Here is a 16,760-nt window from a genome sequence, read left to right on the forward strand (position 1 = left end):
GGGCACGGCGGCTTCCTGGAGATGCACCCCCGGCCCCAGAGAGCAAAGAAGCCAGACACCCTCCTGCATCCACAGCAGGGCGGTGATCAGAGCAGATCGCTTCCTCCGTGGATGGAAGTGACAAGCGTATTTAACATCATCAGGCCCGCCAGCTGTCCGTTGGCGCTGCTGCCAGCTCCAAGCACCCATCTGTGGCACCCCCACGCCTGATTACCAGTCTCGGAGGGAGAAGGGCTGTGGCAGATGCTTCGAATTGAACCCCGCTCTCCTCTCACGCTTTCTCCCTTGGTAATAGAAGCCCTGATTTTTTAGACCCGTGGCCACCCGGAATAAAGACGGCCTTTCCCAGCCTCTGCTGTAGCCGGGCATGGTTACGTGGCTGTGTCTGGTCGCTGGGACGGGCAGACGTCTTTCAAAGGATCTTGTCCTTCTTCCCACACTGATCCTCCTTCCTGTCTGGGATGGCTGTGCTGGTTGGACTGGAGCAGCCGTGCGAGGCTGAGGCAGAAGCCAAGTGAAGAGGAGGGTGTGGCAGCAGGTGGAAGAGGCCGAGTCGCTGATGCTTATGCAGCCACCATCATACCCAGCCTGCTCGCCTACCTGCAGAGTTTTTATGTAAGAGCGCAGTGAACTCCCATTTTCTCATTGAAGTAAACTTTTTATTTACCAATTTCATGTACATTGAACCCAGATTCAGTAATTTAACAGTTACCAAGTTGCAGTCAGCCTGGTTTCCTTTCTACCTGTCCATCCACTTCCCTCCTAAATTCCTTTGAAGCACATTCCAGATAGCTTTTTCATTTGTGAATATTTCAGTAGGTCTATCTAAGAGATAAGCACTTTTATTTATTCTTTTTTTTTTAAAGATTTTATTTATTTATTTGACAGAGATAGAGACAGCCAGCGAGAGAGGGAACACAAGCAGGGGGAGTGGGAGAGGAAGAAAGGCTCATAGCGGAAGAGCCTGATGTGGGGCTCGATCCCATAACGCCAGGATCACGCCCTGAGCCGAAGGCAGATGCTTACCTGCTGTGCCACCCAGGTGCCCCAACTTTTATTTATTCTTTATTTTTTGAAAGTTTTATTTTTTGAAGTAATCTCTCCATCCAATGCAGGGCTTGAACTCACAACCCCGATCCATGTCGCCATGCTCTTCTGACTGAGGCAGGCAGGTACCCCAAGACGAGGACTTTTGAAACACTGTACCATTATCACATTTAAGTTTTTAGAATTCTTTAATAGCAATAGGTATGCAAGCAGTGTTCTGATGTCCAGTTGTCATAAAAATCCATATTTTAAAAACTATCAGGGCTCAGATAAGGTCTGCACACTGCAGTTGGTGGCTAGATCTTTATTTTATTTATTTATTTTATTTATTTATTTATTTATTTGTTCATTTGACAGAGAGAGTGAGACAGCCAGCGAGAGAGGGAACACAGGCAGGGGGAGTGGGAGAGGAAGAAGCAGGCTTCCAGCAGAGGAACCCGATGTGGGACGCCGGGATCACGCCCTGAGCGTGAAGGCAGACGCTTAACGACTGCGCTACCCAGGCGCCCCTAGTGGTGGCTAGATCTTTAAGTCACCTTTACCCTAAAGGCTATCCCTGTAGAGTTTCTTTTTTCCCTTGAAATGTTTTTGTTAAGCTGGATTTTTAGTCCTTTCTCTCTTTTTTCCCTTGAAAAATGTTTTCGTTAAGCTGGGTTTTTAGTCCTTCCGAGTTTGCCAGGGCCTGTGTCTCGCCGACTGCTGCCTCACCGTTGTTTGACACGTTCCTCTGTTTTCTCAGTCTCCAGAGTAGTGGCTCTTTTTTTTTTTTTTTCCCTATTCCTGTTTATTTGCTGCACATTGTACAAAAGTAGAAAAATAAACATTTCTTATGGGTACGGAGCAGGGCTGCATAAATAAGGGATTGAAAGGAAATAACTTAAGGCAGGGGTGAGGTTTGGTGCATTCATAAGGTCTGGGTCCCACGTGGGCTGAGGGCGGGTCCGGGTTCTCAGACGCACAGGTCTCCACTGGCGACACATTTCAGGTCCTGGGTGAGGAGGCGGAAGAGGTTGAAGGTGATGGAGGCCTCGAGGCAGCCCTGGGACTCCTTTGGGGCCTTCTGGAGCCGGTGCAGCCAGTGGTGGAGGCGGCCACGGGGTCTGGGTCCTGCTGTGGGCTGAGCCAGGGCGCAAGCCTGGAGCTCGGCTTGGATGTGGCGCAGCATGCGGAGGGGCTGGTCCAGGACGGCCCCCAGGGACGAGTCAGCCATGTCGCCCAGGACCTTCAGCGTCAAGTCCAGCTCAGCCTCCAAGGCTACGGGGCGCTCCCAGGCCTGCAGTAGTCTCAGGTCCCAGGCCTTAGGGAAGAGGCGAGAGCTGCAGCTCCAGTTCTTCAGTGAGAGTGACTCTTCTAAGGCATCCTTGGCCTTCTTGAAGGCTTCTAGCTCCCTCGGTGACAGAGACAGGAACCTGTCCATGTGGCAGCCCCTCCTGGTTGTGGTGGGTTTGGAAGTAGGGACAGGGCCCGCTCGGGCCAAGCCCAGCACCACGGTCACCAGCACCAGGACCCACGCTGGAGCCATGGCCAGATCGCCACTGCTCTCCCCGCTGCATGGCTCTGCTTTTAGCCGGGCTCACTGGGCAGCCCTGGCTGATGTATGTAAAGCGAAAAAGCAAATGGAAATTGGAATCTCTGCTTGGACAGGGCAGGCATACGTAGGTGGGGCCAGTCCTGAACCAGGTGAGCACGTGGGTCTGGGTGAGGCGGCCTGAGCTGCAGAGGCGGCATCCCACAAGTCCCTTCTCTGGACCTGTGCCGAGAAGGAAAGAGAAACTGAAATCCACTCGGAGAGAACGCCGTTTCTGAGAAGTCCCGGCGCCTGAACAGTCTTCAGTTTAGGGGCAGCCTTGGGCTAGCTGGCTTTGGGGAACCCCTTGCTGAGGCTGAGGCAGGTGGGGGGATGGGAGGTGTGGATGAGGCTGCCTTAGCCAGAGGGGGCTTCCCTTTGAGGCGCGGTTGGTTTGCTGTGGTCCCGTTTGTCTACTTTTGCTTTTGTGACCCGTACTTTCGGCGTCATGTCTAGGAAGTCCTTGCCAAATCCTATGTCCCGAAACTTTTCCCTGTGTTTTCTTCTAGGAGTTTTATAGTCTTAGATCTTACATTTAGGCCTTTAGTCCATTTTGAGTTAAGTTTTCTGTGTGGCATAAGGTAAGGGTCTAACTTCAGTGTTTTGCGTTTGGATATCCAGTTTCCCCACCACCATTTGTCCAGACTGTCCATATCCTATTGTGTGTTCTTGACACCTTTGTTGAAGCTCATTTGACCGTATACGTGAGGGTTTATTTCTGGGCTCTATTCTGTTCCACTGGTCTGTAAGTCTGTCTTTATGCCAGCCCTATAGTATTTTGGTTCCTGTAGCTTTGTAATATGTTTTGAAATCAGGAAGTGTGAGGAGTTGAACATTGTTCGTCTTTATTTAAAGATCGTTTCAGGGGCCCTTGAGATTCCAACATAAGTGTTAAGACTTTTTTTCTATTTCTGCAAAAATGCTATTGGGATTTTGGTAGGGATTGCGTTGAATCGGTAGATTGCTTTGGGTCGTTGTGGACATTGTTACAATATTAAGTCTTCCAGCTCATGAACACAAGATGTCTTTGCATTTATTTGCGTCTTCTTTAATTTCTTCCAGTAATGTTTAAAGTTTTCAGTATACAAGTCTTTTGCTTCCTTGGTTAAGTTTATTTCTAAGTATTTTATTCTTTTTGATGCTATTGTGAATGGAAGTGTTTTCATCATTTCCTTTTCAGATTGCTCATTGTTTGTGTATGGATAGAAGGCAACTGATTTTTTTATGCATTTATTTTGTATCCTGCAACTCGGTTGAATTCATTTATTAGTTCTAATAGGGTTTGTGTGTGTGTGTGTGTGAAATCTTTAGTGTTTTCTACATATAAGATCATGTTATCTGAGAAAAGATAAAATTTTACTTCTTTTTCTCCAATTTGGATGCCTTTTATTTTTCTTGCCTAATTGCTCTGGCTAAGACTTTCAGTACTGTGATGAATTCAGGAGGCAAGAGTGGGCATCTTTGCTTTGTTCCTGATCTTAGAGGAAAAGCTTCCAGTCTTTCACCATTGAGTCTGATGCTCGCTGTGGCACATATATTTTCATATGTGGCCTTTATTTTGTTGAGGTAATTTCTTTCTATTCCTAGTTTGTTGAGTGTTTTTATCATGCAAGTGTGTTGAATTTTGTTAAACTTTTTTTTTTTTTTCTGCATCAGTTGAGGCAACCATGTGGTTTTTGTCCTTCGTTCTGTTACTGTGGTGCATCACATGGTAGTTGACTTTTGAGGCTTGCTCAGATTTGGGTTTGATGTTTTAGGAATAAGAATACTTCAGAGATGTTGTATTCCTTCATCAGGAGGCCCATGATGTTGAATTCTCTCCCTTTGGGGTAGTAACAGCCATTAGGACTATTGTTTGGTGCTTAGATCGGTCATTTCATTGGAAGTTGCAAAATGTAGATTTTTTTTTTTAAAGATTTTATTTATTTATTTGACAGAGATAGAGACAGCCAGCGAGAGAGGGCACACAAGCAAGGGGGAGTGGGAGGAAGAAGCAGGCTCATAGCAGAGGAGCCTGATATGGGGCTCGATCCCATAACGCCAGGATCACGCCCTGAGCCGAAGGCAGACGCCCAACCACTGTGCCACCCAGGTGCCCCAACAAAATGTAGATATTCTAATTCTAGTATTCCTTTGGCAACCGAAATACTTCTATAAAAGGAAACTTCCTTGTGGTGGTATGACTTTACACATGTAATAAAACTGTATAGAACTAAACACATGCACACTCTCACACGAGTACACATAAAATGGATACAATTTGAACAAGGTCTGTGGCTTGTACCAATGTCAGCTTCCCGGTTGTGATATTGTTCTGTATTTGTGCAAGACGTTACTGCTAAGTGCAGCATACATGGGACTTTTTTGTATTATTTTTTGCAACTTCCTGTAAATTTGTAATTATTTTTTTAAAAGAAAAAGAAGCTTCCTTTAGCTACTATTTGACTACCAGGAGTAGTTAAGTGAGGTAAATGCTTAATTATTTGCCTTTATTTTATTACTATTTTTTTAGTAAGCTCTAGGCCCAATGTGGGGCTTGAACTCACAACCCCGAGATCAAGAGTCACATGCTCTACCAACTGAGGCAGCCAGGTGCCCCTCTTTATGTTTATTTTTACTTAATGAGTTGATGCCTTAGAATCTCCCAACAGTGACTAATTTTTTTAAAGTATCATTAACTCCTTGATTTCTGCCTGTATATATATATATATTTAAACTTCAGTATATTTTAAGTATTTTAGTTCTTTACATTATTGTTGTCTTTTTAATGAAAAGAGCTTACATTCTTTTAAAAACAAAATACATTTAAGTTCATACTTTTTTTTTTTTTTTAAAGATTTTATTTACTTATTTATTTGAGAGAGAGAGAGCACAAGCAGGATGAGGGGCAGAGGGAGAAGCAGGCTCTCTGCTGAGCAGGGAGCGCAACGCAGGGCTCGATCCTGGGACTCCAGGATCATGACCTGAGCCAAAGGCAAACCAGACATTTAACCGACTGAGCCACCCAGGCGCTCCTCCATACTTAACACTTTAAATTATAATTCAGGACCACAGGATTTTTACTTAACCTTACCTGTCTTTTTCCCATGCTAAGAATCCTGGTTCTCAAGGACACTAGGAAAGCCATTACTGATTTTAACTTTGCCATCTATGACCTGACCTAATCTTGACTGACAGGAGGGAGCCACGGCTCCTTGGAGAGGGTATCAGTTACCACCCTACAGAGCAGGGCAGAACTGAAGCTCATGTCTGTAAGTTGCCAGGTAGGATTAACTCCTGGTTGCCCATGACGCTGTTAGTAAATGAGACATCAGAGATAGAGGTGAAGCCAGGGCGGGGGGAATGCAGTTCCAGTGCAGTTCTTTACCTTCCCTTCCCTGCCCCAGACGAGCCCCTGCTCCCGGTGTTGACCTTTCCAGCCTTTCCTCACGCTTTCACTGGACTTGTCTGCATTCTAAAGTATCATCATTTCATATCATTTTGTGTGGTTTTATAGGTGCTCAGCATTCTGTCCTTGCCATAGCTTGGTCTCCCCTCCTCTCAATGTTCTCAGATGTAACCGTGTTGATGCATTCATTCTAGTTTTGTACACTCATCCACTGCTGCACAGGGTACCTTCCGTGACTGTGCCACAGCTTACCGGCTCTCCTGGTGAGAAACATTTAGCTTGTTTCCAATCAGGTGCTATTGCAAATATTCTTACGGGTGTCTCCTGGTGCAAGAGTGTGTAGGAATTTTTCTAGGGCAGGGGTGGGCAGGCTTTTTCTGCAAATGGCTAGGTAGTGAGTATTTTCGGCTTCGGGAGGCAAGAGGAAAAAGAAAAGTTATGCAGGTAGTTACATAATGGGAGAAAAAATTTCCATACATTTTTTAAAAAGATTTTATTTGAGAGACAGAGATAGCGACAGAGATAGCGACAGAGAGCACGAGTGGGGAGGAGAGGGAGAAATAGGCTCCAGCTGAGCAGAGCCCCATGTGGGGCTTGATCCCAAGACCCCGGGATCATGACCCGAGCGGAAGGCAGACGCTTAACCAACTGAGCCACCCAGGCGCCCCTTCCATAAATTTTTAATTAAAAAAATTCAAAGCTTTAATTTATGGGTATTGAAATTTGAATTTCATACAGTTTATAGATTATGAAATATTCTTCTTTTGAATTTTTTTCAAGCCTTTGGGGATGTTAAAAACCATTCTGCACTCTCCGGTATAGTGCAGAGTAGGTAGGAAGCAGGCTGGCTTAGGTCCTCAGGCAGTGGTCTGCTCCTGCTTGCTCTCCAGGGCACGGACCTAGGAGGGGAATTCCTGGGTTGAAGGGTGACAGGTGAAAGGCGTCTTTAACTTCACTAGGCATTGCCAGATGCTCTTCAAAGTGATTCTTTCAATTTGGACTCTCACCGGAAGACAGACTTCCTGTTTCCCTAGTACTTTATCCCCTCAAATCTCTCCACTTGTCGCATCGCTTCTGTAGCTGTGGTTGCGTTTGTCGTCACGTTATGAAACACGAAGGTAACATGCAGTGTGTTCCTGAGCGCTGAATAACCGTGCTTTATGAAAGACAGAAAATATATACAAACATGTTTTAAGTTACCCATTATCCTTCCATTCAGAGAGAACCAAAGTTAAAACTTGTCACCTGTCCTTCCAGATTTTTTCCTATTTATACGCACACCATTAATTTGTTAGAGGCTAATGCTGTACATCACTGCTTTGAGACCTGTCTCACTTCATGAACTTGTATCAGTTATTTCTGTCACACGTGAGGTACTGGGGATTATGGAGCCCTCACCTTTGTGTATGGCCCTCCCCCAGAGCTTTCTGGCCTCCAAGGAGAAACTTCCCTGGCTCGTTCCCCTCCACCCTGATTGCTTCTAGGAGTTGAGAAGAAGGCTGAAATGTGAACGAAAAATACCAGTTCCCTCTGTGGCAGGTGCCACTTGGGATCCATTCTCCTTTTACTATCAGGACACTCTGCTTGGCACAACTCCATTGCCCAGTGACCCTTGCAGCCAGCAGTAGCCTGAGAAATTCTGCCAGGGTCCCCATCATTCCAGTGCCATCTTGTCATCACACTCACAAAGTTTTATTATGTAGAAAAATCTTTCTCTGAACCCAGGTCTCTTCAAAGGTGGAAAAGGGAGCCAATGAAGGCAGGCCACGTGTGTCTCACAGCCAGCCCTGGCTCCCCACCTGGCTCCCCGCCTGACCCTGGCATGGTCTGCGCACCTGGTTTGGCAGCCCAGGTACAGGGAGGGTCCCAGGTGTGATATATTCTCCCGACTTCCTTCTTTGGCTGGGGGTTGGGGAGGGGAGCGGGAATGGGGATGAATTGCAGGGTTGGAAGGAACTAAGAAGGCCGGCACTGGCTTCCCTGCCAGATGGCCCATGCCTGGGATCTGGGCAGGCAGTCCTACCTGCTTTTGCTTTCTAGTCCATGTTTGTTGGGTTTTTTTAGTCTGTGCCTATGACCATAAGCAACTTTGGATGCCTTTTGGAAGAATGAGGGGGTAAAAATAAACGGAGGCTCCAGGCTTCCCACAGAGAATGCCACCACCTTTGACCAGATGCCCCTGCGGCTGTGCAGATCCAGAACCTGGAGGACGGACGGGCGCGGTCCTGCTTTCTCAGTCTGGCAGGGGCGCATGGGGGCTGATCTGCAAGCCCGGGCAGCAGCAGCCCAGCCGCCCAGGGAGCCCTGGGGAGGACGGCTTCCTAGCGCCCGTGGGGAGCAGCAGCGGTGGGCCGGCTGGAAGCTGGGCCACACGAGCTCCTCACTAAGGGGCAGGCCTGCCTGACGCGAAGCCCACCGCACGGCACGGGCCACACACCTGTTGCTGGCCCCCAGAATCGGGTAGGTGGGGACACAGAGCTGAGCCCAGGAGTGTCTGACCCATGCATTTTCAAGGCCACCTGAACACAGACACAGAAACTGGCTCTGATCCAGCAGCATTCATTTTTATTTCTAAATAAGTATCCAGTGACATTACTGTTTTCCAGCCATTTCTGCGTTCTTTCCAGAGTCCAGTGAGCTGACTGGACAGGTGCCCTGTCCCTGACCCGCCCCATCTGAGGCCCCATCCAGAAGAGCAGCAAACCACTTCTCAGGAACCAGGATCTCACCAACACCTCACAGCTTACACAGGGGAGGACCTTCCCAAAGGTCCTTAAAACAAATAAAAAAGCAGTACTTACAAAAATCCTTCATTTTTACAAAGAAAATTACTCAAGAGAATACAAAGAACAGATCAAGCTTGGCAGGGGCTGCGTTGGAGACAACGTCGCAGCCTTGGGGAAGCCACGACCCTCGCAGCCGGAGCCTGGGCAGGGCTGCGGCTTCCAGAAGGGAGCGCCAGGAACGCGCAGACGGGGCTCTCACACGGAGCTGACAGGTGAGCTTTCTCTGGAGCTCCCCTCGGCACGTTCCCTGTCAGGTCAGGCGGCCCCGGCCCCCGCGGCTGCCCTCTGGGCACGTCATGCTCTCACCCGAGGTCGGGCGGCCTCACGCACGGCGGCCTGGCAGACCCACTCAGCGGTGAGAGGCCAGGTATTGGTTTCCCTCTGGACCACGTCAGCCAGGGTGGGAGAGGGTGGAGAGAAGGGGTGGCCCAGGGGATGGGGTGGCCCAGTGGGATGCGGTGGCCCAGGGGAAACTGTCAAGGCTTCCTTTTGTCACGTGGCCAAAGGCAGCGGAAGTTCCTGAACGTCTAACTCCACTTGCGTGAGAGACAGGAGGAAGCGGAATGGAAGGGAGTGTGGCCACTTACTCTTTCTTCTCGCTGGGATTGTTTTCATTTAAAACTAATTGCTTGGGGCTTTGGAGACTGAGGTCCTGGGAGAACGGCTTCTCCATGATGCGGGCTGCTGTATCAAGAACGGTTCAGATTTGGTTTCCTACACACATCAACCAGCAGGAGAAACACAGGTCTGCCTTCTGGAGGGAATGGGGGGTATCAGGGTGCCTTTTGTCTCTCTCTCTCTGCATTTAAAGCCTGAATTAGGGGCACCCGGTGGGCTCAGTCGGTGACGCGTCTGCCTTCGGCTCAGGTCATGATCCCAGGGTCCTGGGATAGAGTCCCGGGTCGGGCTCCCTGCTCAGCGGGGTTCCTGCTTCTCTCTCTCCCTCTGCCTGCGGCTTCCCCTGCTTGTGCACTTGTGCGCACTCACTCTCTCTCTCCCTCTCTCTGTCAAATGAATAAATAAAATCTTAAAAAAAAAAAGCCTGAATTAATGGCAGATCTCAGTTGCTGATTCTTCCTTGCACTTGAATCAGGGACCAGCTCTGAGGCCTGCACCTCTGACATCCACAACTTAGTTCCGGAGAAGTTAGCCTCCACCCTGCGCCACCCTCACTCTCTCCCCCAAAGCAGAAGTGGGATCCTGACTGCGGCCGCCCCGCTGAGGACTCTGCCAACTGCATCGGGCCCCGTGGGAATGTGGAACTGAGACCCCACAGGGCCGAGTCCTGCTGACGGCACCTCTGACATAACTTTCAGGGACAGGAGGAGCCCCACTCATCAATCTTTCCACATTTCACCACACACAAAGGAAACTGCAGGCAAACCAGGGCCTCCCAAGGCTAACCTGGCATACCCCGGGACAGCCACCATTCTGGGCCAAGCCCTGCCCCTTGGCCTTATGTCAGCCACGGCCCGGCCGGCACTTCCACTGTGAAGAGAGGTAGCTGGCCTGGGTGCAGGGGTTTTTTGGTTCTGCTGTTGGGCTGAGTGAGCACCAGACTATGGATCTGAGCCACCCTCCTTCTGCCTGGCCCTGGCTCAGCTCAGCCTAAAACTTGATCTCTGAAAACCTAGGACAAGCCAGCTCCTTTCCCTGTAACACCCCACACCGCAAGCCTCAGGGAATGGTTGTTCCCAGCGGTCCTACAACAACAGGGCTGCAGGGGGAGCCCTGGGTGTGCAGCTTGTCACCACACAGCTCCCCAAGACAAGCGTGTCTTCCGAGTTCACTGGCTAACGGGCCAGCTTCCCCCCAGGCACTCACGGACTTCACAGCCTTCACCTCACTCTGAAGGATGACTTTGTCTGTGTGCTACGTCTCTCCCATGGCCTAGACCTACAAGGAAATAAATCCGTGGGAAATCGTAGTTATGCTGAATATTTTTTTATCTACTAGGCATTTATGGCCCCAAATAGTAGAGTTATTAGGTATGCTAAAGGTAAGACAGCAGCAAATTTCGGATTCTCAGGCAAAGATACTTGAAAAAAATCCACCAGGAAAATCTACCTCCATGGGCTCTGCCTGGGGCAAAGGTGAAGAGACAGACCCGAGGAACACGGATCGCCCCGAGGAACACGGATCGCCCCTGTCCCCGTGGGAACGTGCTCCAGCCCACTAAAGCCTCACTTCAGCAGGGGCAGAACAGACTCACGGGAGACCCGCGCTGGTGCTGGGACCTGCCAGGAAAGATGCCCCCTGCCCACTAAGCCAGGCCTTAGGGACCTTCCACCTGGGGGCTCTTCTCTATTACAGCATCATTTTCAGGTCTCAGCTAAAAGTGGGAGGCCAGGTGGGACCTGGTGACAAGGGGCAGTCTGAACTGAGAAGATCCTGTTTTCACTGCTTTATCTGTGAATTCATAGCCCCCTCCCCACCAAATTTTCTGGTAAACTATTGAGTTTGCAATGCATGTTACACTTCTGAGATCAGACCCTGAACTTCAAAGGAGAAAGTAAATGACTTATGGATTGGGGGACACTCTCGTCTTGGATCCCTGCCCTCCTCCCCCCAGGTGCGGACAAAGTTCCCCTCCCTCTCTGACCTCTTCTCTTACTTTTCCACTAAAAGTAAGTAGGAAATGACAGAGCCCAGAATTATGCACGGTATTACTCCTCCAGTGAAGGTATCAGGTGGAGTAAAATATTCCTATTTGGCTCATATTATGGGGTTAAAGTGGGAGGTTACAAAGAGACAACTGACCATATTTTAACCCTATCAAGCACAGATTTACTTTTCATGCATAAAAAGGAAACCACGTGCTTCCTGCCTGACCGGCCTCATACTTCTGGGAAAGGGGTCTGGCCTGGTGGGCTCCGAAGTCAGTCCTTCCTGACAGCCAGAGCCATGCTGCCTGAGGCAGAAGAGATGGAAATGTACGTCCCCAGCCCAGGGTCCATGCTGGCCCGCTGCATCCCCCAGAGAACCAAGGACACCCACATGACGAATTCAACCATCCCAGAGGTGTGCCGAGTCCCAAGACCGGGACCATGAGCCACCTAGGGGAGTCGCCACTGGCCCATAGCTGGGCAAAGGCTTGCAGGGATGAGGTTTGTTAAGGGCAGGGGAGGAATGGATGTGAAAGTAACTCCACTCCACCTGGACACGACTGGCAGCTCCACACCCTAGATGGCCAGGGGCCGGGACCATAGGGACAGGGCAGGGCGTGTGCGTGAGAGAAAGAGAGCACGTAGAGATGGTCTGTGAGTGAGTTCTGGGAGGGGGTGGCCCGGGAGGAGCACGGGGCACTCCTGCTCTGGCCCCTGCCCTAGGGCTTTGGTGAGCTGGGACCTGAGCCAATAAAGAACTAGGACAGGGAAAGAGGAAATGCTGATTAGCAGTGAAGGTGGCAGTAGGCAGTGGGCAGACGCCACAGTGCCCAGGAAATGGGGCCTCTGGACCGATGAGGTCCACTGAGCGAGGGAGTGATTGCCAGGCTCTCACTACTTTGTCAAAGTGCATGAATTTAAACCGAATTCAAAGACAGCAGATGCCGGCCTGCATAAGCTAACTCTAGCTTCTCCCTCCAGAGGGCGCTCTGACCCCACAGAATAGGCTCGCTCACCCCAGAAACCCAAGGATGCAGCTTCCACTGCGGGTCCGAGACGGCCTGGGCGCCCCTGCTCCGGACCAGCATAAACATTCACACTATTCCCAGAGGAGGCCAGTAGCTGCCTGGTGCCCAGGGGCTTGGCCTGCAAGGTGCCAGGTGGAGGTAAAGAAAAAGGTGACTAGTTTTTCCTTCTCAGGGAGTGCAAGCAACATCACAAAGGGGAGCGTGAGGTTTTCCAGATTTCCGAGCCGGCCACTTAGGTCAGAACCGCTGCGGCTGAGCCCAGAGGCTCCTTGAAGACCAGAGGGAAACGGCAGCTGGCTCGCTGTGCTGCTAGAGCAGATGTCCCTGTGACGCAGGCCGTGCCTGGGAATGGCAGAGGCTGCAAGCTCCCCCGGCTCCCCCAGCACCTCAGTCACGGCAGGCTCCACAGCAGGGCACGGCTTCTCTTCTCAGGCCCCTCAGTCCGGCAGACGACTCTGCACCCCGGCCACAGAAGCAGAAGGAAGATTTATCTGGATGGCTGTTCCCTCCGATCTGCGGGCTGAGAAGCAACACGGAGAGCAGGAGTCCGGTTCAGCGAGGCCCGGGGACGTGACCTACCTCAGAAGTAGACAGCTGGCCCCCAGGGCCAGGGACCTCTGGTTTCCAAAGACCACGGCCTTTGCTTCCATCTCCCCCGAGGAGGCTGGGCACGCGAGCCCCTCCGGGGCCCTTGCCTAGCGTCTGTGGAGAGAGCCGCAAGGAGGCCAGACGGGGCGCCCTGCTCCGTCACAGCAGCTCCTGCTCGTCGTCTTCGGAGCCGGAGGGGCCCTGGCGCACCTCCTCGTACCACTTGTTGGTGAGGGTCTTCATCTGGATGCGCCCGTGGTGGAGGTCCTGGAGCAGGAGACACGACCCAGCCCTCGTCAGAAGGTCTGGGTCAGGTCAGGGGTAGGGTCAGGGCCGAGGGAGGGGGGAGCTGCTGTGTACGTCGAAGGGGTTGTGGAGAGACGGGAGGAAGGGCACATGGCCACAGGCAATTTCCAAGAGTTAACCAACTAACTCGAGCTGGGATTGTTCACTGTGGGGACAGAGATGACAGGAGGTGTCACTCAGAGACAGGAGGAGGAGGCAGGCTGGTGTGATGTTAAAAAATATGGCTTCCGGAATCAGACACCCTTGGGCTCTGTCCCCAATGCTGCCGCATCTTGGCTGTGTGACCTTTGGGGGGGGGAATGGGGTTACTGCACCTCTCTGGGCCTCGGTCTCCCCAGCTGTCTGGTGAGAGAGCAGCTCTACAACACAGGTTGTTGGGAGGATGAAGCGAAGCAACAGAAACATTCCCACGCTGACAGCGACCGTGACTGCCGGGGTGGAACACGGGCTCGGAAACGAAGTGGGGCAGGCCCAAGCCGGGTCCCACGGGACTGCGTCATTCACTGTCACCCAGAGGCCAGCAGTCCCCGGAGGGATGGCACAAGAGCCCTGAACCTTGGGCCACTGCCTGAGGCCCCGGCAGGTTTGAAATTTTCGGCTCAGATTCAGTAGCCGATCAATGTCCTGAGTCTATCATCCAGGAAAACCAAACTGTGATAACAAGTCTATTATTAAACTAGCACTAAAAATGGCAGTGAAGGAAACCAGCAGATGCTAAGTTCACCAGCATATCCAGCTGCCAGCCTGGGAAGGAGAAGGCCGAGCCAGGGGAGGGGGCCTGGGCCCCCCTGCCCACCCGCTGTTGGCCCCTGCAGATCCTGAGGGAGCAAGGCCGGGGACCCTTCGCCGTGTGGCGTGCGCCAGTGTCCCACCTCCTGAGTTAACCGCCGCGTGAAAAAGGGGTTCAGGTACTTGGCGTCCAGCCACACGAAGCCCTTGAGGTCCTGCCGCCTGATGTAATGGGCTTCATACTCCTCCTCCGTGAGCTCTGACAAGTGCTCTGACTCGATGGTGTTGCCCTGTGTGTGGGGGGGGAAGATAGTCCGAGGGTTGTCAGCTGGCCCCCTCCCGGGAGCCCCCACCCGACCCCGCCTACCCAGCAGCCCTTCGCTGCTGGCCACCAGTGTCCTCAGCCCTAACTGTGCTTTCCAATCAGTGCAGGGTGTCTGTGGGCAGCAAAGCACTTCCTCGGAGCCCGCAGGGAGGTGGGAAGGTTTGCAAAAACACGATGGATACCCAGGAATAAATCAGAATTATGAATAAATCAGAATTTATTTGTGGGCTAGAGTTTGGTTTGTAAACTTTCCAGGTGATTCTAATGTGCGGGCAGGACTGGGGACTGCCATTCTAGGTGATTTCATTGGCAGCAGACTGAACAAGGGAGGCTCCTTTGGTCATTTTTGCCTGCAGCTGCACTAGCTGTGGTTCCGCTCTGGGGAGGCATTGGCCGGTCAGTGTGTGCGTGCGTGTGTGTAGGGGGGCAATCCTGGTGGGAACTGGAGAGGAATGAGAGCAACTACCCCGTGGCAGGGCAGGCCTGCAGGCAGAGGAGGTCTCCGGTGCACAGGATCCAGGCCAGCACAGCTCCGGGCCCCGGGCCCAGGAGAGCCCCACCCTCTGCAGGACAACCAAAGGCCAGCAGGTGTGAACGTGGCACCTACCGCTCTGCTGGAGCGGCTCTGACGCCACAGCCGTGTGGACTCCACTGGGGGCCTGGGCGGCGTGGCAGGTGCAGGATGTGGGAGGGGCGGGGAGAATCACCTGGAAGGCTTATGAATCCACAAAATGCTGCCCACCCCCTGCCAGGCCCACCTGCAGAGTTCTAATTCCCCAGGTCTGGGATGGGGCCCAAGAACTCCCATTTCTAACAAGTTCCCAGGGAGGCTGCCGCTCCAGGGACCTCCACCTTGAGAGCGCCGATGGACAGCGTGGTGGGGAAGAGCACAGACTATGGAGTCCGTGACCGCTCTGTGCCTCAGCTCTCTTATCTGCAGAATGGGGACGAGCAGAGCGCCTGCTGCCTGTGGGTTTTCAGGGCGACTTGAGATGGTCCGAGGAGAGCACAACCACGGTGCCCGTGCCACAGAAAACATTTCCTAAATAGCAGCTGCTCTTCCTCTGGGCAAACATCCTGGTTCTGCGGGAGCCGGGCTTCAACAAGTGTGGCTGTGGGGCTGGAAGGGCCGCGGCACCTGGCAACCTGCCCAAAGTGCAGATTCTCTCCGGCCACAGCCCAGACCTGGACAGACCGGGAGCCCTCCACAGATTCTGACACCGTCTGAAAGGTCTGAGAACCTATACTGGGGCTTTTGTTAAGAACAGACCAGAAAGTTGGGGAATGGGGGTGGCCAGAGACAGGCCTCTGAGAGTGAGAAGGTCCCGCTGAGCCAGCCCCGCCTGCGACCACCCGCCTGTGACCACTGGAGAGCTTCCTCCCAGCAGAGCCTTGGCTGAGACACGGGCCTGGGCCGCACAGACACCTGAGGCCGAGATCTGGCCAGACCTGAGCTCCCCAGTGGGAAAGTGGGCTGTCTCCTGATTGAGGATTTCTCTGCCTTCCATGACTGAATAAAGTTACTGAATAAGGGAACTAGAAAAAGAGGCATTTCTAGAACTGGGTGTGTAGGGTGGTGGAGGCGGCGCAGGAAGGCGGGCTGAGAGGCCGCGGACGGCCTCTGCTCCTGTCGGAGAGCCTGGCTCAGCACAGGGGCCGAAGGGTCAATACAGGGCAAGGAGGGCACCAGCGCCGCTGACACCCGGGACAGCCCGCTGGCACGGCAGCCACGGGGCAGGAAGGTGGCTTGGAGGAGGAGCGGCCAGGGATCTGGGAGCCTCCGGCTCACTGCAGCTGGGCCCTGGACACGTCCCTCGTCTGTCCCCAGGGGAAGGCACCTCTCTTCCGGCCCTCAGAGGCACTGCAAGCACCTTCCCGGCCCCCCCGCAGGAGGCGTTAGTAAACGTGGTAGGGAGGGAGAGGATGTGACTTTAAAACTTTCCACAGGGTGGTGCTGGGAGAGCCTGGTTTGGGTCCACGCTCCCACTCCACGGCCTCCGTGGCTTCACCAGGCCTCGAACTTCAGTTTAACCTCCTTCTGAGGCTGGCAGCTGGTGTGCAAGTGTGTGTAGGTGCGGAGATCCTCAAATCGTGTCTCATTTCCCCGTTTCCCGGCTGCAGTGGAGACCCAGCCCCGCCCCCTCCCCCAGCCCCCGTGGCACTCACCATCTTCTCCGTCTTGCTGAGGTTGACGTCCTTCTTGTTCCTGCGGCGCGCCTTGGCGTCCTCGATGTCCATGAGGCGGATGAGGGGCATGGTGCTCCCGCCCAGCAGCAGGATGGTGAAGAGCACGATGATGATGGTAGTGGTGCCGATGAGCTGCCGCTTCTCCATGGGCTCCAGGTCCAGGTGCAGGCTCAGGGCGTAGGGGATGGCCCCCCGCAGGCCTG

The 16,760-nt window shown here is 52.6% G+C and overlaps 2 protein-coding genes across 11 annotated transcripts in view; both read right to left on the minus strand.

The window, feature by feature from the left end:
* Positions 1–1,901: 1,901 nt before the first annotated feature.
* Positions 1,902–2,569, minus strand: LOC100482725 (interferon lambda-1). Its single transcript, XM_011225064.3, has one exon. The coding sequence runs from the start codon at positions 2,567–2,569 to the stop codon at positions 1,997–1,999; it is 573 nt and encodes a 190-aa protein (XP_011223366.1). The 3' UTR covers positions 1,902–1,996.
* Positions 2,570–6,678: 4,109 nt separating this feature from the next.
* Positions 6,679–16,760, minus strand: part of SLC9A8 (solute carrier family 9 member A8) — a 72,032-nt gene continuing 61,950 nt past the window's right edge. For 6 of the 10 annotated variants that reach the window (XM_011225089.3, XM_011225084.3, XM_011225069.3 and 3 more), the window contains 3 exons: positions 16,537–16,757; positions 14,189–14,335; positions 8,551–13,277 (listed from right to left, as the gene is read on the minus strand). In XM_011225089.3, the coding sequence (XP_011223391.1) occupies positions 13,170–13,277; positions 14,189–14,335; positions 16,537–16,757 (476 nt within the window). In that variant the 3' untranslated portion in view covers positions 8,551–13,169. Of the gene's footprint in view, positions 7,159–8,550; positions 13,278–14,188; positions 14,336–16,536; positions 16,758–16,760 lie in introns of those variants that run through there. The other 4 variants (XR_004619876.1, XR_856291.3, XR_002142686.2 and 1 more) reach the window with 4 other exon arrangements.

This window comes from Ailuropoda melanoleuca, chromosome 13 (assembly GCF_002007445.2).
Source record: "Ailuropoda melanoleuca isolate Jingjing chromosome 13, ASM200744v2, whole genome shotgun sequence".
Lineage (NCBI taxonomy): Eukaryota > Metazoa > Chordata > Mammalia > Carnivora > Ursidae > Ailuropoda > Ailuropoda melanoleuca.